General features: G+C 49.2%; 1 protein-coding gene and 1 long non-coding RNA gene across 4 annotated transcripts in view; one reads left to right on the top strand and one right to left on the bottom strand.

Annotated features, from left to right (window-relative positions):
- The window catches only part of LOC117066732, a 110,417-nt gene that overhangs the window by 23,998 nt on the left and 66,721 nt on the right, over positions 1 to 19,698 (bottom strand). The gene's annotated exons all lie outside the window — the stretch shown is intronic.
- ST6GALNAC1 (ST6 N-acetylgalactosaminide alpha-2,6-sialyltransferase 1) lies at positions 1,205 to 18,675 on the top strand. 2 transcript variants are annotated; one of them, XM_033182300.1, is made up of 9 exons: positions 1,209 to 1,577; positions 13,993 to 14,692; positions 15,812 to 15,980; positions 16,158 to 16,329; positions 16,653 to 16,791; positions 17,026 to 17,129; positions 17,323 to 17,412; positions 17,500 to 17,599; positions 17,891 to 18,675. In XM_033182300.1, the coding sequence occupies exons 1-9, from the start codon at positions 1,447 to 1,449 to the stop codon at positions 18,086 to 18,088; spliced, it is 1,803 nt and encodes a 600-aa protein (XP_033038191.1). In that variant the 5' UTR covers positions 1,209 to 1,446; the 3' UTR covers positions 18,089 to 18,675. The 2 variants fall into 2 exon arrangements, with proteins under 2 accessions (XP_033038192.1, XP_033038191.1); XM_033182301.1 differs by lacking the exon at positions 17,323 to 17,412 and having other exon boundaries at positions 1,205 to 1,577; positions 17,891 to 18,671.

Raw genomic sequence — 19,698 nt, 5'->3', positions numbered from 1 at the left:
TGAACAACAAGCCCAGGCCCCAAAACCTTTCCCACAGTTCAACACCCTGGACAATATTTTTATAAAATGACTAACCCACAGTACTTTATGGAGGGCTGCTTTTCTGAATTTTTAAAGTTTTCTACACATGGTCTTGATGTTTTTCCTCTGAGGTGTACTTTTTTTCCCCAAGAATTATGTGGGTTTTGTTTTGCATTGCTTTGATCAAGGTAGAGTGAATGATTTCTCATAGGTGCTACTAAGCAGTGGGTAAGAATGCAATCGGCCGGGCACAGTGGCTCACACCTGTAATCCTAGCGCTTTGGGAGGCCGAGGTGGGTGGATCACGAGGTCAGGAGATTGAGACCATCCTGGACAGCATGGTGAAACCCTGTCTCTACTAAAAATACAAAAATTAACCAGGCGTGGTGGCAGGTACCTGTAGTCCCAGCTACTCGGGAGGCTGAGGCAGGAGAATCACTTGAGCCCGGGAGGCAGAGGTTGCAGTGAACCAAGATTGTACCAGTGCACTCCAGCCTGGTGACAGAGTGAGATTCTGTCTCAAAAAAAAAAAAACAGAAAAATGCAATCACGGTCGGGCATGGTGGCTGATGCCTGTAATCCCAGCATTTTGTGAGGCTGAGGTGGGAGGATCACTTAAGTCCAGGAGTTTGAGACCAGCCTGGGCAACATACTAAGACCCATCTCTATTTTTCAAAAAAAGAATGCAACCTCCAGGTCAGTTGGATCTGGACCCCAAGCCAGTGACTCACCGTGTGATCTTGGGCTGGCAGTTTGTTCTTGGAGGCCGTTTCCTCCTCTGTAAAATGGAGATGATGACAGCACCCAGCCCCTAGAGTGGCTGTGAGGGTTCCATGAGTGCCTGTGAAGACTGGCCAGTGCCCGGCTCAGAGTGAGCCTTCATACTTGCTGGTCATTGTTGTAATGGTCATGATTTCAGATGAGAAACAGGGAAGGTTGAGCTAAAGTATTGAACATGTGTGTTGGGTGCCTACCACAAACAAAGCACTGTCCATGGCAGCCTCAAGGTGTCTTCATGATAATCCCACAAGGAAGGTAACTGCTTTTTCCATTTATATGGAGGCAGATGGGTTAAGTAACCTGACCAAGATGAGATCGCATATAATGTGGTTATTTTTCTCATAAAGCTTGACTTTCAGATATTGGCTTCAGAGACAAAGAAAAGGAAGGTGAACGTGTTTGAACATAAGGAGTTTCCCTTCCTTCAAGCCACGCCAGCCTATAAGCCTTTATAAAGCAGTGAAGGCGGGCGGTTCCTCCCTTCCCTGGCAGAGACTGATAAACTCAGCACTTGCCGGAGTGGCTCATTGTTAAGACAAAAGGTGTGCACTTCCTGGCCAGGAAACCTGAGCGGTGAGACTCCCAGCTGCCTACATCAAGGCCCCAGGACATGCAGAACCTTCCTCTAGAACCCGACCCACCGCCATGAGGTCCTGCCTGTGGAGATGCAGGCACCTGAGCCAAGACATCCAGTGCTCCTTGCTCCTGGCTCTCCTGGTCTTCTTTCTCTTCGCTTTGCCCTCCTTTATTAAGGAGCCTCAAACAAAGCCTTCCAGGTAAGATTCTCGTCCTTTCCACTCCTCTTATTTCATTCATTTGAGGAAACAGAAAAATGATAGCCCAGGGAGGACAGAGAAAGTCTGAGCCACCTGTGTGTCCACACGGGAGTGTCAGGGGTCAGGAATGTTCTCAAGAACCACTGGGAAGAAAGACTAATGGGAAGACTTGCAGGGAACAGAAGGGGTGGCAGTGGGGAACTAAGACGCCATGGGATGAACATGTCCAGATACCATGGGACACGTACAGGAGTTTGAGAACTGATGGGTTAGGTCTGCAGAGTGCAGACAGAAGACATGACTGCTTTCTCCTCTGGGACTGTGAGTAATGGCAGCAGCATTGGGTTAGTTCTTACATGCCATTCTCTATGTCCTGAAGTGAAAGAGCCATCCTGTGTGTTCCACTTGTTGCAGACCCGGACTCACCCTTAGTTTGTCGGTAAAATGGAGGGCCTCCCTCTTAGGGAGGCAGTTTCAATTGTGGACACCAAGTTAATCTTTCAAAAAAACCTTCTAGACCATTTTTCTTAGAAAATACACACATCTCCTGCAGTAAGAGGCCCTTTTCTTTTCTTTTCTTCTCTTTTGTTTTTGAGACAGAGTCTCACTGTGTTGCCCAGGCTGGAGTGCAGTGGCGTGATCTTGGCTCACTGCAACCTCCACCTCCCAAGTTCAAGCCTCAGCTTCCTGAGTAGCTGGGACTACAGGCGCATACCACCAGACCTGGCTAAGTTTTTGTATTTTTAGTAGAGACAGGGTTTCACCATGTTGGCCAGGCTGGTCTTGAACTCCTGACCTCAAGTGATCTACCCACCTCAGCCTCTCAAAGCACTGGGATGACAGGCATGAGCCACTGTGCCCAGCCAATAATTTCATTTCACTGTTCTTAAACATTGAAAGTAATGCAGGTTCTCGTAGAGTTAAAAAAAAAAATACAGAAAGGTGAAGCAGGAAGTGAGTCTCCCTATTATACCTCCACCTCTGTCCGCTCTTCAAGGTGAGCACTCTTGACACTTGAAGGTACACGGAATTCTATTATTATGCAGCTAACACTGCTATAGTATTTACTATGTGCCAGCCCCTATTCTAAATGCTTGATGTACGTTAACTCACTAATTCTCATTATTAAGAGGACACTGAGACACACAGAACTGAAGTGATTTTTCCAAGATCACCCTGCTAGTATGTGGCAGGGCCAAGATTCAAAACCAGGCATTTTGGTGCCATACCCTGTGCTCATTACCTTTATGCTATACAAGCCAGATAGATAGATACATACATACATACATACACACACACACATAGGTAGATAGGCAGATAGATGGACAGATAGATGGATAGATAGATGGAGATATAGATATCTACATATAGCATATAGATATACATACTATATATGCTATATATTGATATACTATATGTCAATATGTAGCATGAGACATATGTATATACATTGTATATAGAGAGATTGATATATACACACACATATATCATATAGATTTACAGATATATGCACAAGAAAGTTATATATATATATCTCATATATATGTATACATATATATGTATCTCATGCTATATATTGTCCCACAGGTTGACCTTGTAAGTCACACTATATCATGGACATCTTTCCATGTCGGGACATACAGGTCTACTCTCTTCTTTGAACAGCTGCTTAGCATTCCACAGGATAGGTACCGTTTACTTACCCAACCCCTATCAAGTTTCTCACATACCTTTGAGCACTTGCATAAGTGATTTCTGGGTAGATTTCTCGAAGTGGAATTGCCAAGACAATCTTTACCTCCCAGGACCACACTGGCTTTCATTAAGGTTTTGAAGGTTTAATCATCTGATAGGTGGAAGTGTTTCTCTTTTTAATTTGCATTTCTCAGATCACTGATGAATTTGAGGATCTTAACTTTATTAGTCATTTGTATTTTTCTATGAATGACCTGTTCATATCTTTTCTTCTTTTTTATTAAGTTATTTATCTTTTTCATATTTGTAGGAGCTTTTTGTGTATTAAGGATATTAACCTTTTTTTATCATATATGTTACAATAGTTCGAAATGCAGTGGGATAATTTAGGAATCAGAGAGACCGAGGGGTTGAGGAGGATTTATTATTATTATTTAGGTGCACCGGCTCAGATTAACATCCAAAAAAAACTGAGCCCCAAACAAAGAGTCAGGTTACCTTTTAAGCATTTGGTGGGATCTGTGCAGGGGGAAGCGTATTACAGAAGCGAGAAACAAAGACAGTCAATTGAGACATGCATTACATCATTTCTTACTTTTCAAGGAGAAATATGTTTTACGACTTGAGTTTATTTGCCTAGTGACCTTGCAGCTGCATAGCTAGGGAAACAGGGTCTTCACCATGCCTGGGAAAGGAGAGATAAGGCTCACTAAGCCACAGTCAGAAAAACAGGCAGTTAATTTTTAGAGGACTCCACCTCTTTTCCTTTCTTAGGGGGAATTGGGATTTTTTTTTTTACATACATCTGAGTTTTTGCTTACACATTCTTTAATTTCTTTTAATTCCTGTTTCAAAATATCTTCTTCAGCTTGATATTTGTTCAGTTGTATTTCATTGTTTGTGATATCGTATGTCATACAGAAGTCTCTCTTTTCCTTTATGGTCAGTGGACTTCGTGCAATTTTTAGGAAGGTCATTCCCACCCCTAACATTATATACATTTTCTTTTACACTTTCTACTGATATTTCTGTACTTTTGTTCTTTAAGCTTAATAAGAATCCATCAGAAATGTACTTTTGTGTATGATGTGAATATAGGTTTGTATTTGTTGGAACTCTTGATTGCAACTGACAAAAACCCAAGACCATAAGATGACAGGGGAGGAGAGAAGCTCAGAGGGTTAGAGTCCTTCTGGGGCGACGTTTTGGGGTGGGAGTGGGCTGCCCGAGAGTCACTCATAGTGACTGGGCCTGGCCTTCCCAGCAGATACCACATGCCTTGGAGTTGAGGGGCAAATGTTAAGTAGAGTGGTATCTGGTTCTGGTCTAGAGATTTCTGAAGGCAGGAAGTTGTTGGAACTGTCCACAATGTAATGTACCTGGGAAGAGACAGAACCACCCTGCCCCTCCCTCCCAGGTCTTCACAGCCCAGAAAGCAGTGGAAGGGAAGTTCAGTGCTTCCTGGTGGGAGGGCAGAGACCAGAGCCCTCAACTGCCCAGTTACCTGCTGGAGCAATAATGGGACCCTCACTCCAGAACAGTGTTTGGGGACACTAAATGCCGCAGGGGGCAGTGGGAGACGTGATCCTAGAAAGGACCCTCCTGCGGGGATTCTCAGTGTAAAGGAGAACCCCTCCCCAGAGAAACCACATTTCCTAATGTGCAGAGACCACCAAGTGCGCAGGGGCCCCCAACATCAGACAGAAGCTGAATGAACCTCAGGGCAGGCAGGGACCACCAGCCCCACCCTCCAAGACAGGCGCTCACTTAAGTAACCATACAGGAGGAGTTACAACTTGAAAAAAGAGGGGGAGTTTTCTTTTACTGCCCTCCTCTCTCCAGCTCCCCCAATCTCCCCCTCATCTCATCCCCCATGTCTCCTACCCCTACTCCCCACCTCCAGCAGCCAAGGTCTGAGCTCTGACCTGGCTGGCTTGGTGGAATAAAAGAGCTTAGAGCCAGGTAGAGCACCTAGTGTGTGTGTGTATTTATCATGTAATTACATGAATTTGTGAGATTACATGAATTATGTAATTTCTTTTATTTATTTACTTTTCAAGATGGAGTCTGACTCTGTCGCCCAGGCTGGAGTGCAGTGGTGCGATCTTGGCTTATTGCAACCTCACCTCCCAGGTTCAAGCGATTATCCTGCCTCAGCCTCCAGAGCATCTGGGACTGCAGACGCACACTACCATGCCCGGCTAATGATTGTATTTTTAGTGGAGATGGGGTTTTGCCATATCGGCCAGGCTGGTCCTGAATTCCTGGCTTCAAGCGATCTACCTGCCTCAGCCTCCCAAAGTGGTGGGATCACAGACATGAGTGACTGAGCCCAGCCAGCATTGTCTTACTGTCTGTGTTTCCTCAGTGCTTTGAACAGGGCCTGGACCCAGTGGAGGTGCTTTATAAAATGCTTGTTGATGAAAGAATGAATTTGTCACCTTAAAAAACATGCCAAAACATTTAAACTTTATGGCTCTCAAAAACTTAGAGTAAGGGAGTTAACTTGAGTAAATTCATGCTTTATGCAGAGTACTCTGTCAATAGATTACAGGATGGATGATCGGGGGAACGTGGTTTTAGAGGGGATAGTTTAGAGACCATTGCCATGGTTTAGGATAGCATTAATAAGACCGTGAGCAAGGACAGTGTGAATAGGAAGAAAGGACTGAGAAGAAGTCAGATAAGCTGGACTTGGCAACAAATAGGATGGTGGGAGGAGTGTAGCAGAAGAACTTCAAGACAATTCTATGAGGTCGGGCACAGTGGCTCACGCCTGTAATCCCAGCACTTTGGGAGGCCAAGACGAGCGGATCACCTGAGGTCAGGAGTTCGAGACCAGCCTGACTAACATGGTGAAACCCTGTCTCTCCTAAAAAATACAAAAATTAGCCGGGCATGGTCCGGTGCCTGTAATTCCAGCTACCTGGGAGACTGAGGCAGGGAGAATTGCCTGAACCCGGGAGACGGAGCTTGCTGTGAGCCAAGAGCGCACCACGGTACTCCAGCCTGGGCAGCAAGAGCGAAACTCTATCTCAAAAAAATAATAATAATAATAAATAAATAAAAATACAAAAGTTAGCCAGGCGTGGTGGCAGTTGCCTGTAATCCCAGCTACTCAGGAGGCTATTATCGCTTTTATCACAGGAGAATCGCTTGAACCCGGGAGGCAGAGGTTGCAGTGAGCTAAGATTGCTCCACTGCACTGCAGCCTGGGTGACACAGCAAGACTCTGTCTCAAAAAAATAAAAATAAAAAAGACAATTCTGTGATTTCAAACCCATCGGGCCATCTCTCATATCATCTTAGACACACCCACGTGCATCCTGTGTTCACTGATGTGTAGCTGTCATCTAAGACTATGTCTCTGCTTGGCTTCCATCATCCAGTGTAAATGTTTTGGAAGATCTATGCTTGTTTTAGCTTTGGAGATGGTAATTAAGAGTGAGCTGTAAAAACAGACCTACGGGTTCTGTTTGTCAGTTTCTTGCTGTCACTTTATTTTCTCCAGTCTGGCCAGCATGGCAAAAATTCCATCTCTACTAAAAATATGAAAATTAGCCGGGCACGGTGGCGCGTGCATGGAATCCCAGGTACTCAGGGGATTGAGGCAGGAGAATCGCTTGAACCTGGGAGGTGGCTTCCAGTGAGCCAAGATCATGCCACTGCACTCTAGCCTGGACAACAGAGTGAGGCTCTGTGTCCAAAAAGAAAAGAAAAGAACTTTATTTTCTATCACCTCCTGATTGCTGATTCTGAACTCGCATCCACCAAGCTTCAGGAAAGCTTAATCTCCGTTGTTCCTGCTCCTCTGCAGGATGGTATCAAGGGCTCTAGGACATCGGATGCAGTGCCAAGGCATGGGAGTGGGTCGCTGACTCTTAGCTATTGAGTCGCTGCTGAAACAGTCATTGTTCCTGCCGCTTGGCTCTTTCAGGTCCACCTGGCTTATGTGTGAGAGACTTTTCTTTTTTTTTCTTTTTTTGAAACAGAGTCTCGCTCTGTTGTCCAGGCTGGAGTGCAGTGGCACGATCTCGGCTCAGTGTGAGACTTTTCTGACACTGTCTGTGGTCCTCTCTTCCTAGGTTCAGGATTCATTTTTTTTTTTCAGGGGTCTTGTTAGACCCTTGGAACACGCCAAGAAGTAGGGTCCTCTGACCTTGGAACCCACAGATCCTTCCTTCTCTCATTCCCGCCACCCAGCAGAGTAAATCTTTCCAGGGAAAGGACAATGGTAGGAGGAAGTAATAAAGTCCTTCCCCCTCATAACTTCTCCAAGATTGATCTGTTTCACTACATCTTGAATGTGGAACCGAATCTTAACTGCTGGGGGCATGGGAGTGGGGTAGAGAGGGAAACAATTAAATAACATTTCAAAATATTATATAATTATATTCAAATGCATGACAGGCGTAGAAAAGGGATCCAGCTGTGCATGCCCTGAGGTACTAACAAGAGATTCTTTGAAGGGACTGGGATAATAGGAGGTTGCTATCCTTTCATGTTTGAAAGCAGCTTCTGCTTTTTCCATAATAAGCACACATTGCTTTTATAAAAATAAAAATAATTCATAAAGGTTCACTTCTGAAAACTCAGGAGAAAAAGACTCAGCTTAGGTAACTCCTCCATACCAAAGTATCCCTCCGAGCAGAACTGCCTCCCTAGGCTGTCACCACAGCCTCGCATACATACGACTAATATCATCATACTGATGACACTTTAAGGCAGCTGATTATACTCATGTCTGTTTCTCTTATAGACTGTGAGCCTCTTAAAACCAGTGACCATTGCTTTTTTATCTTTAATCTCTAGCAGATACCTCTGAATGCCTGACATGTCATGGCTACTCAATGAATATTGCAGAATAAACACTGCATTGTGTTTTCAAACTGTCGTAGAACTTTCCATAAGGCGTCTCATTTAGTTGGTTTGTTGTTGTTGTTGTTGCTGTTGTTTTGAGACAGAGTCTCTCTTTGCTGCCCAGACTGGAGTGCAGTGGTGTGATCTCTGCTCACTGCAACCTCCACCTCCCAGGCTCAAGCAATTCTCCTGCCTCAGCCTCCTGAGTAGCTGGGATGACAGGCATGCACCACCACACCCAGCTAATTTTTGTATTTTTAGTAGAGATGGGGTTTCACCATGTTGGCCAGGCTGGTCTCCAACTCCTGACCTCAGGTGATCCGCCTCCCACCCTTGGCCTCCCAAAGTGCTGGGATTACAGGTGTGAGTCTCCACACCTGGCCAACTTTGGAGTTTGAAAAGAAAAGCAGAATATGGCTGGTTTCTATTTCACATGAGACAGGAGTCCCTGAGCACTGATCAAACACCAAAAGGGGGCTAGAATAGCCTCCGTGGATACCAAGGGGGTCTTGGAAACTCCAGGCCTGGCTAACAACATGGGGCACAGGAGGCAGGAGCAGTTGAAGGTAGAGAGCTCCGCAGCAGGGAGTGGAGAGGGACACAGGGCAGAGCGAAGGGATGGTTTGTCCTCCTCTCAAGGAGAAGCAGCAACAAAGCTGTGGGAACCAAATATGAAACCTGGAAGAGGAAAGCTTGCCCAGCCTGGGGGCCTGAGATAAAATGAGGACAAAGTTGATGGTGGGGACTGAGAGAGAGAGCCCAGGACTTAGGGACGTGAATAGAGGCGAATCTGTGTGACCAGCCATTCACCACATACCAGGCGCAACTCACCTGCAGCCGGTCTCCGTGCCATAGAAGGCGGGAGCCCAGGTGCAAAATTATTTAGAGAATCAAAGGAATCTTTTCAGCTCTTTTCTTATCCTCCATAAAATAGTCTTCTACTCCTACTGGCTTTATTAGTGAGTGAGCTTTGATTGGGGTATTTTTTTCAAATTTCAGTTTCAGCCTCTTCAATATCCTAGTCAACTTCAACATTTCTATGTTATCTCTTGTACTATATTCTTGGAAAATACTGCTCTCTGGCCAATAGGTGTGTCATGGCTGTAGGCATAAATGAACTTTGAACCTTTTGCCATACCTTCACTTCCAGGTATTTCCAGGTAAGGAAATGCCTATCTCAACACCCACACCCCTTGGTGATGTGCACTTAAGAATATAGAAGGTAGCTGGGCCTGGTGGCGCATGGACCTGTAGTCCCAGCTACTCAGGAGGCCAAGGCAGGAGTCTCATTTGAGCCCGGGAGGTTGAGGCTGCAATGAGCTATGAACATGCCACTGCCCTCCAGCCTAGGAAACAGAGACTCAGTCTCAAAAAAAAAAAAAGAAAAAATATATATACAGAGAGGGAGAAGGTTGCCAGATAATTATTTTCCTGTTTCTTTGTGCAATTCTTGTTCATGATAAATTGATTGATTATTATTACTAGTTGAGATGGAGTTTCACTCTTGTTGCCCAGGCTGGAATGCAATGGCACGATCTCAGCTTACGGCAACCTCCGCCTCCCAGGTTCAAGCAATTCTCCGGCCTCAGCCTCCCAAGTAGCTGGGATTACAGGCATGTGCCACCATGCCCAGCTAATTTTGTATTTTTAGTAGAGACGGTGTTTCTCCATGCTGGTCAGGCTGGTCTCAAACTCCCCACCTAAGGTGATCCACCCACCTCGGCCTCCCAAAGTGCCGGGATTACAGGCGTGAGCCACCATGCCTGGCCATTATTATTATTTTTTAATTGAGACAGAGTCTTGCTCTGTCGCCCAGGCTGGAGTGCAATAGCACAATCTCGACTCACTGCAACCTCTGCCGCCCAGTGTGCCTCAGCCTCCCAAGTATCTGGGACTACAGGTGCGTGCCACCACGCCCCACTAATTTTTTTGTATTTTTAGTAGAGACAGGGCTTCACCACGTTGGCCAGGCTGGTCTTGAACTCCTGACCTCAGGTGATCTGCCCACCTTGGCCTCCCAAAATGCTGGCACTACAGGCATAAGCCACCTCACCCAGCCAATACATTCATTTATTAAAGTACATTTTATATGTTTACTTCCCCAGTAGATTACGATTATACAGGTAAGTTGCTTTTTGCTTGAGTATGATCCATGATTAATTTTCCTGTGCCTCCGGACTAGAAGTCATTAATGGAAAAAAGCCATCCCACACCCCAGCCCAGCTCACAGGGTCAGGACCACACAGGGCCAAACACGTTGAACACAAAGCACTCAGCATATGGACATAATTTGAGCGTTTAGTAAATACCATGCATGAGAATAAGGAAATGCCTATCTCAACACCTACAGCCCTAGCAATAATAGGTGTATTTAATTATAGGGAATTAAATGAAACTTAATTACATAATTTTGTCACTACCTGGGTTACTGCTGTGACTTCCGGCAAAACCTAAACGAGTCATCAATCAATTGTGGATTTGTGGTGGAAGAGGGCTTCCAGGAGTCACTGCGCCATTCCTGCCACTAGACAGGGTTCCAGAGAGGAGTGCCTTACCTCTTCAGGGTCAGTTTGGCCACTAAGCAGACAGCCAGCTGTCCGTGCTATGTGGCTTGAGATGTGTGATGTCAAAAACCACCCCTGCCTCATCATGTCTCCCCGCCACGGCCAAGTTAAGGTGCCTGCCAGCCAGGCAGCTACATCCATGAAAATGTTCGAGATAGGGAAAATGTCGTTCAGCAGAATTCCTCTCTGCAGAGTGCTGCTGGAGTTCGGAAGGGAAGTTTCCATAGGCTTCCTGAGGTTGGGGATTGGGAAGTGAATCCACCAAGAGGCTTTGCTGGGTAACAAGAGCTGTTTGTTAAACCGAGTGAACAGCTTGGTTTTTGCTGAATGGCCCAAGCGAGCTTGGAGCTTACACTGAGTAGTCAGACCAAGAGGAGTGGCGAGCCTCACACCCACCCACCCACAGCACTCAGACCTTCTACCAGGCAAATGTGGAATGAATTGATCAAGAATGTGTTCTTGGCCGGGCGCGGTGGCTCAAGCCTGTAATCCCAGCACTTTGGGAGGCCGAGACGGGTGGATCACGAGGTCAGGAGATCGAGACCATCCTGGCTAACACGGTGAAACCCCGTCTCTACTAAAAACTACAAAAAACTAGCCGGGCGAGGTGGCGGGCGCCTGTAGTCCCAGCTACTCGGGAGGCTGAGGCAGGAGAATGGCGTAAACCCGGGAGGCGGAGCTTGCAGTGAGCTGAGATCCGGCCATTGCACTCCAGCCTGGGCGGCAGAGCGAGACTCCGTCTCAAAAAAAAAAAAAAAAAAAAAAAGAATGTGTTCTTCACTCCCTCAGGTTTTTCACTCTGTGTTGAGTGGCATTCTTTCAGAATGGATACTTTGGGGGTGTCTTCCCAGTTCATGAACCAATAACCCCCTCTTCCTCTTGAAAGTGTCCTCCTCCCAGGCACAGAGTGAGCCCCAGAATGTCACGTAGTATGTGACCAAGACCCCTGGAAAGGGATGGAGATAGGACCCAAGGGAGCCATAGTCTTCTCCTGCAAGAGTAAAAAATTGGGAGCAAAGAGAGTCCACAGTCCCCAGCACAGGTGTTATGGGGTGGCAATCTTCCCCCAGCCCGTGGGCTGGAGAGCAGAGGAGACCTGTCTGCAGAGACAGAAAGAAAGAGAAGAAGAAAGCTGATTCAGAGGGAGAGGTGAGATAGAGACAAAGCCTTAGAGAGAGATTCCTGGTTCCAAGCCCTCCCAGAGGCTCAACTACTTCCTGCTCTTGGGTTCCTTAAAACACTTTCTATTCTTTTTTTTTTTTTTTTGAGACGGAGTCTCGCTCTGTCACCCGGGCTGGAGTGCTGTGGCCAGATCTCAGCTCACTGCAAGCTCCGCTTCCCGGGTTCACGCCATTCTCCTGCCTCAGCCTCCCGGGTAGCTGGGACTACAGGCGCCGCCACCTCGCCCGGCTAGTTTTTTGTAGTTTTTAGTAGAGACGGGGTTTCACCGTGTTAGCCAGGATGGTCTCGATCTCCTGACCACGTGATCCGCCCGTCTCGGCCTCCCAAAGTGCTGGGATTACAGGCTTGAGCCACCGCGCCCGACCCACTTTCTATTCTTATAATAAATGTTTCCTTTTCTTTTTCTTAGTTGAAAATGAAAAATACAGAAAGAATTAGGGTTTGAAGCCCATTAGCCTTTTTGGGATGCTCCATATCTCAGTCCAACCCTGCCCTGAGGCCCATCTCTCCTTTCTGGTCAGAAATATCTCTCATCCAAGCTACTTCTCTGAGTCATATAACAAAGGCAGAGGCATTTTCTATGCAAGTCCAGTTAAAAATGTGTGTGTTTAGGCCAGACACGGTGTCTCACGCCTGTAATACCAACACACTGGGAGGCCAAGGCCAGAGGATCACTTGAGGTGAGGAATTTGAGACCAGCCTGGGCAACACAGTGAGACCCAGTCTCTAAAAACACGGATGCGCATGCGCGCACGCACACCGCCCCCGGCCCCCCCACACATACACACAGATTAGCTGGGCATGGTGGTGCATGCCTGTAGTCCTAGCTACTTGAGAGGCTGAGGCCAGAGGATCGCTTGAGCCCAGGAGTTTGAGGCTGCAGTAAGCTATGATGTGCTACTGCACTCCAACCTGGGCAACAGAGAAAGACCCTGTCTCTTAAAGGAAAAAAAAAAAGGTTGGGGGCGGTGGCTCACACCTGTAAAATCCCAGCACTTTGGGAGGCCGAGAAGGGCAGATCATGAGATCAAGAGATCAAGACCATTCTGGCCAACATGGTGAAACCCCATCTCTACTAAAAATACAAAAAAAACATTAGCCAAGCATGGTGGCATGCACCTGTAATCCCAGCTACTCGGAAGGCTGAGGCTGGGGAATTGTTTGAACCAGAGAGTTGGAGGGTGCAGTGAGCTGAGATCGTGTCACTGCACTCCAGCTTAGGCGACAGAGCCAGACTCCATCTAAAAAAAAAAAAAAGGTGTTTCAAGGAGGAAGGATCCTTGGGAGGTAAGGAGGAAGAACTGTCAGCTGTCAGCCCTTTCCTAACACCCTTGGGAAATTTAAGCTTCAGTTTCAAGGTCAGAATAGAGATTGCCCCTGCTGGAAACCCTGAATAAATGTGTTGCTTTGAGGCTGAGAAAGGCTGGAAATACCAGCCAGGGTCAGTTGCAGCTCAGGCAGGGAGGCCCTAATGGAGGAAGCGCTTGCCTAGGTAATCAGCCTGCTTCCAGTATTGCCTTGGCTGGCCCTGCCTTTCTCCAGTGGTCAAAGACCTTTGTTTCCTGCCTTGAATAACAATAATCATGTATTACATAGGTCCAAGGTCTGTGCCTTACTCAAATTTGTATTCCTGGTGCCTGCACAGCACACTGCACAGAATAGACATTTAGTAAACGTTTGTTGGATGAGATGCTCTCCCGTATGTCCTACATACACATCTCAAATTCTATTCTGCTTTTGTCTGAATCTATTTTCTGGCCGGGTGCGGTGGCTCACACCTGTCATCCCAACACTTTGGGAGGCCGAGGCAGGTGGATCACTGGTCAGGTCAGGAGTTTGAGACCTGCCTGGCCAACTTGGTGAAACCCCCATCTCTACTAAAAATGCAAAAATTAGCCAGGCTGGTGGCAGCCACCTGTAATCTCAGCTACTCGGGGCAGGAGAATCACTTGAACCCAGGAGATGGAAGTTGCACTGAGCTGAGATTGCACCACTGCACTCCAGCCTGGGTGACAGAGCAAGACTCTGTATCAAAAAAAAAAAAAAAAACTACTTATGCTTCTGACCTGTTTCCACAATCTTCGGCCTTCATCAAAAGTTATCTCTGTCCCTAGGCATCAACGCACAGAGAACATTAAAGAAAGGTCTCCACAGTCCCTGGCAAAGCCTAAGTCCCAGGCACCCGCAAGAGCAAGGAGGACAACCATCTATGCAGAGCCAGTGCCAGAGAACAATACCCTCAACCCACAAACCCAGCCCAAAGCCCACGCCACCGGAGACAGAGGAAAGGAGGCCAACCCGGCACCACCGGAGGAGCAGGACAAGGCGCCCGACACAGCACAGACCGCAGCATGGAAGAGCCCAGAAAAAGAGAAGACCACAGTGAACACACTGTCACCCAGAGGGCAAGAAGCAGGGATGGCCTCTGGCAGGACAGAGGCACAGTCACGGAAGAGCCAGGACACAAAGACGACCCAAGGACATGGGGGCCAGACCAGGAAGCTGACGGCCACCAGGACGGTGTCGGTGAAGCACCAGGGCAAAGCGGCGACCACGGCCAAGACGCCCGTTCCCAAAAGTCGGCCGCGCATGCTGGCCCCCACAGGAGCAGTGTCAACAGGAACAAGACAGAAAGGAGTGACCACAGCAGTCATCCCACCCAAGGAGAAGAAAGCTCAGGTCACCCCACCCCCTGCCCCTTTCCAGAGCCCCACGACGCACAGAAACCAAAGACTGAAGGCTGCCAACTTCAAGTCTGAGCCTCGGTGGGATTTTGAGGAAAAATACAGCTTCGAAATAGGAGGCCTTCGGACAGTGAGTTTTTGCCACCACCCCTTCCCTCTGGCTCCCAGCTCTGAAGCCCCTCCTGAGAGGCAGCCCAGCTCACCCTCTCCTCAGCTCCTGGGCTCTGCTTCTAGACTTGGTCTTGTCCTGCCCTAAGCTCATTATGAGGCAGAGCTCAGCCCTACAAGACTCTGCCCCACCCATCCTTCCAACGATGGCCACAATGGGGGAGGAGGAGCAGCAGGCCCCGGCCCCCTGGTGTGAACGGCATAAGCGGGGTGAGAGAGATGGGACCTGCCCTGGAGCTCCTGAGGCCTGGAGGTCATCCATCTGGGGTAACAGAGTGTGATCTACTCTGGGGCTTGGCCCCTGAATCCCCATCCTCTCGCAGGGGCTGCCGGGGAGGGACTCACAGACAAGGATACCCCAAGCTCACGCCCAGCTCTGGCCTCCAGGAATGCCTTGTCTTCCCTGCAAAGCCAATTCCACAGCCTTCACTCTCTCCCAACCCTAAGGAAACAGTCTGACTTAACCACACCTGCCCACAAGGTCCTTCTCACCTGTCCTTGCACAGAAGGGCAGTATCCAAAATGTGTATATTGGTGGGTATACGCCTGCAGTCCCAGCTCCTCAGGAGGCTGAGGCAGGAGGGTCACTTGAGGTTAAAGTGAGCTACGATGGCACCACTGCACTCCAGCCTGGGCAACAGAGTGAGACCCTGCCGGGAAGAAGGAAGGATCAACGGAAGGAAGGGAGGGAGGGAGGAAGGAAGGAAGGAAGGAAGGGAGGAAATGAAGGGAAGGAGGGAGAAGGCCCACAAAATGCACACGTTTACACACATATGACTGCAAGCATGGCCCTAACAGCACACTGGACACATGCCACATTCCCAAGATGTGGCCCCTCTCACACTTACAAAGGTGCATTTGCCTTGACGGCCGAGAACACCCATTTTCCGTAATCCTCAGGACCACAATGAGCCCAGACAATGGGGAGGGGAGGGTGAGCAGACCCTCAGAACAGGATGGAAGAAGTAGCAGAGGCTGTGCCTTCCAAACTGCAAGCCCCAGCCCTTCTTGCAGTGGTGCAGCTCCCAGCTGATGGCCTTTCTGGGTCTCTCCCTTCCTAACTTCGTCCTCCTACATATAGACTTGCTCTGACTCCGTGAAGATCAAAGCCTCCAGGTCGCTGTGGCTCCAGAAACTCTTTCTGCCCAACCTTACTCTCTTCCTGGACTCCAGACACTTCAACCGGAGTGAGTGGGACCGCCTGGAACACTTTGCACCACCCTTTGGCTTCATGGAGCTCAACTACTCCTGTGAGTCCTTACCCCAGGGGAAGGTGTGCAGCAGGCTGGGGCAGAGGGCAGAGGGCAGAGGGCAGCTGGCTTTCTGGTCTGCCTCTTCCCTGGGGTTTGCCAGACCTGGGAGGAATGAAGGGTCAGACTCCTGTCCCTCCCAGGGCTCTGAATGCAGCACGCCCACTCTTGTTCCAGTGGTGCAGAAGGTCGTGACACGCTTCCCTCCAGTGCCCCAGCAGCAGCTGCTCCTGGCCAGCCTCCCCGCTGGGAGCCTCCGGTGCATCACCTGTGCCGTGGTGGGCAACGGGGGCATCCTGAACAACTCCCACATGGGCCAGGAGATAGACAGTCATGACTATGTGTTCCGGTAAGCTGTCCCCACCCAAGCTCCCCTCTCCTGCCCCTCTCCAGCCCCTCTCCTGCCCCTCTCCAGCCCCTCTCCTGCCCCTCTCCAGCCCCTCTCCTGCCCCTCTCCTGCCCCTCTCCAGCCCCTCTCCTGCAGACATGGACTCTTCTGAGAGACCCATAGGATGTTCCACGGCTGCATCTGGAAGGTGGAATTCCTGGGCTCTCCAGAGAATTTCAGCATGTAACTGCTACCTCCCCCATTTCTCCTTCCTTTCCCCATCCACCTACACAAATCTCCCTCCTCTGCTCACCTGTTCCATCTGATTGCATCTTTCTGCACAGATTGAGCGGAGCTCTCATTAAAGGCTATGAACAGGATGTGGGGACTCGGACATCCTTCTACGGCTTTACTGCCTTCTCCCTGACCCAGTCACTCCTTATATTGGGCAATCGGGGTTTCAAGAACGTGCCTCTTGGGAAGGTGAGCAAAGAGGAAGGAGCCTGGCCACACCCAGACTCTGGATGAGGGAGCACACCGGTGAGAAGGGAGAGGAGAGGCTTTCTTCTGGATGGAGTCTGGATGAAAGGGCAGGAGTGGGGAGGACAGTGAGACCAGTCCAGAGGACAGCAAGTGGGCAGTTGGAGTCAGAGCTGGGCCCCCGCTGGTTGTCCTGAAGGCAGTACTTTTGGACCACTCCCTGTCCTTGGTCCTCAGGACGTCCGCTACTTGCACTTCCTGGAAGGCACCCGGGACTATGAGTGGCTGGAAGCGCTGCTTATGAATCAGACGGTGACGTCAAAAAACCTCTTCTGGTTCAGGTACCCATTTTCCTCCTGCCCTCCCCTTATCCCAGGCTGAGCCATGTCATGAGTGGCTCTAAAGGGTGGGACAGGTGGGGACAGCCTTAGCTATCACCTGGAGATGAGATACCAGTCATGCTCATGACCCTGACTTGGCCCACCCCAGGCCAGGTAAGGGAGCTGGGTCTGAATGGCCCCTTCCTAACCACAGGCACAGACCCCAGGAAGCTTTTCGGGAAGCCCTGCACATGGACAGGTACCTGTTGCTGCACCCAGACTTTCTCCGATACATGAAGAACAGGTTAGAGCAGAAAGCACATGACACGTAGCCCAGGTCCCTGTTATCCTTGCAGCCTTCTGACAGTTGGGGACTTGGGGCATTTCACAGGTTTCTGAGGTCTAAGACCCTGGATGGTGCCCACTGGAGGATATACCGCCCCACCACTGGGGCCCTCCTGCTGCTCACTGCCCTTCAGCTCTGTGACCAGGTAAGGCTCCACTGCAGCTACAGAAATACCTGAAGAAACAGCTCTGGGGCTATTCCTGGGCCTGCTCAGCATAGGACAATGGATGGGCTGGGTGCACAGCCCTGGTGGGAAGGAGGGTGGGCATGAGTATGGGTGCATGCAGTTATGCGTGCGTATCCAGGGACCTGCACCCAGACCCCTAGGGATGGAGCCAGGGAAAAGAACCCCCACCCCTCAACATGGAATTAGCCATGAGAAGAAGCCTGGGCAACAGCAGCTACAAGCCCTGTTTCTCCTCCAACCTTGATGCAGGTGAGTGCCTATGGCTTCATCACCGAGGGCCACGAGCGCTTTTCTGATCACTACTATGATACATCATGGAAGCGGCTGATCTTTTACATAAATCATGACTTCAAGCTGGAGAGAGAAGTCTGGAAACGGCTACACGATGAAGGGATAATCTGGCTCTACCAGCGTCCCGGTCCTGGAACTACCAAAGCCAAGAACTGACCGGGGCCTGGGCTGCCGTGGCCTCCTTGCCCACTCCAAGGCACAGGATACAGTGGGACTCTTGAGACTCTTTGATCCATTTCCCAGGGCTCAGACCGAGCTCCAAGCCCTTCAGGAGTTCCGAGGGAACACTTGAACCAAGGACAAGACTCTCTCAAGATGGCAAATGGCTAAGTAAGGTTCTGAAGTTCTTCAGTACACTGCGGTCGGTCCTGGTGGAGATTCCTGAGGCCAGGGATTTTTAACGAAATGGGGTGATGAGTGGTGAATACCACAGTTCCTGGTGAAAAACACTCTTCCAGCCCCAAAGCTTCTTGATACAGAGAAAAGAGCCTGGATTTACAGAAACATATAGATCTGATGCGAATTCCAGATCGAGTTTGCAGTTGTGAAATCTTGAAGGTATTACTTAACTTCACTACAGATTGTCTAGAAGACCTTTCTAGGGGTTATCTGATTCTAGAAGGGTCTATACCTCTCCTTGTCTTTAAGCTGTTTGACAGCTCTACGTGTTGTAGAAAACTGATAATAATACAAATGATTGTTGTCCATGGAAATGCAAATAAATTTTGTACAGTGAAGACGCACCTTAGTTGTTACTCAGTGGATAGGGACCAGTTTTGCACGTGGTCCCTTCATTCTTCTATTCTCCCATCAACCTGCTTTCTTTCTCAAACCTCCACGACGAGAACTGAGCTAAGCCAAAGACATTTCAGTTCACCTGACCCTTTGAGCTCTATCTGCATGATTTGGACTCTGGAGCCTGGAACAACCCTAACAATTCTAAATAAAAGAAAGTGGCCAAGCACGGTGGCCTGTAATCCCAGCACTTTGGGAGGCCAAGGCAGGCAGATCACTTGAGGCCAGGAGATCGAGACCAGCCTGGCCAACATGGTGAAACCCCGTCTCTACTAAAAATACAAAAGTAAGCCGGGCGTGGTGGTGGGCGCCTGTCATCCCAGCTACTCGGGAGGCTGAGGCAGGAGAATCACTTGAACCTAGGAGGCGGAGGTTGCAGTGAGCTGAGATTACACCACTGCACTCCAGCCTGGGCGACAGAGAGAGACTTCGTCTCAAAAAAAAAAAAAAATAATAATAATAATAATAATAAATACATAAGTAAACAGAATAAAGGACCTTTGGTAGGACAGTGGAAGCGAGACAGAGGAGCTACCCTTTAGACTTCATGGTAGAGGGGACCAATGGGACAGGGATTTGCTTTGCACTAAAAGGGTGCAGTGCCAGCTCCGGGCGGCAGGTGGCGGCAGCTCGGCGCCCTGTTGTTCGCGGGGCCCTGTCCTCGGCGGCACCTCAGGCTCCTTAGTTCTGCACCCGGGTGGAAGGAAGCGCCACCCACGTGCAGAACTCCGCCACTGTGGCTTCTATACACCGCGAACCTTGGGATGGACAGAGCCGATTTGGCAGGGCGCTGATCGGGGGTGCCCTTGGGTAAGAAGGGCCATTGGCGCCGCTGCCGCAGGTGCTTTCGCGTCGGCCCCTCCAAAGGAGGAGCTCGTGTGCGTGGGCCGGGCGGCGGTCAGCCTCTGCCCCGCAACCTGAAGGACGGAGCTGCGTGCGGCCCTGAGAGAGGTGCCGGTAGCGAGCGGAGA

This window comes from Trachypithecus francoisi, unplaced genomic scaffold (assembly GCF_009764315.1).
Source record: "Trachypithecus francoisi isolate TF-2019V2 unplaced genomic scaffold, Tfra_2.0 Lachesis_group20, whole genome shotgun sequence".
In the NCBI taxonomy this organism is placed as follows: domain Eukaryota; kingdom Metazoa; phylum Chordata; class Mammalia; order Primates; family Cercopithecidae; genus Trachypithecus; species Trachypithecus francoisi.
This window is presented reverse-complemented; position numbering and strand designations above follow the sequence as displayed.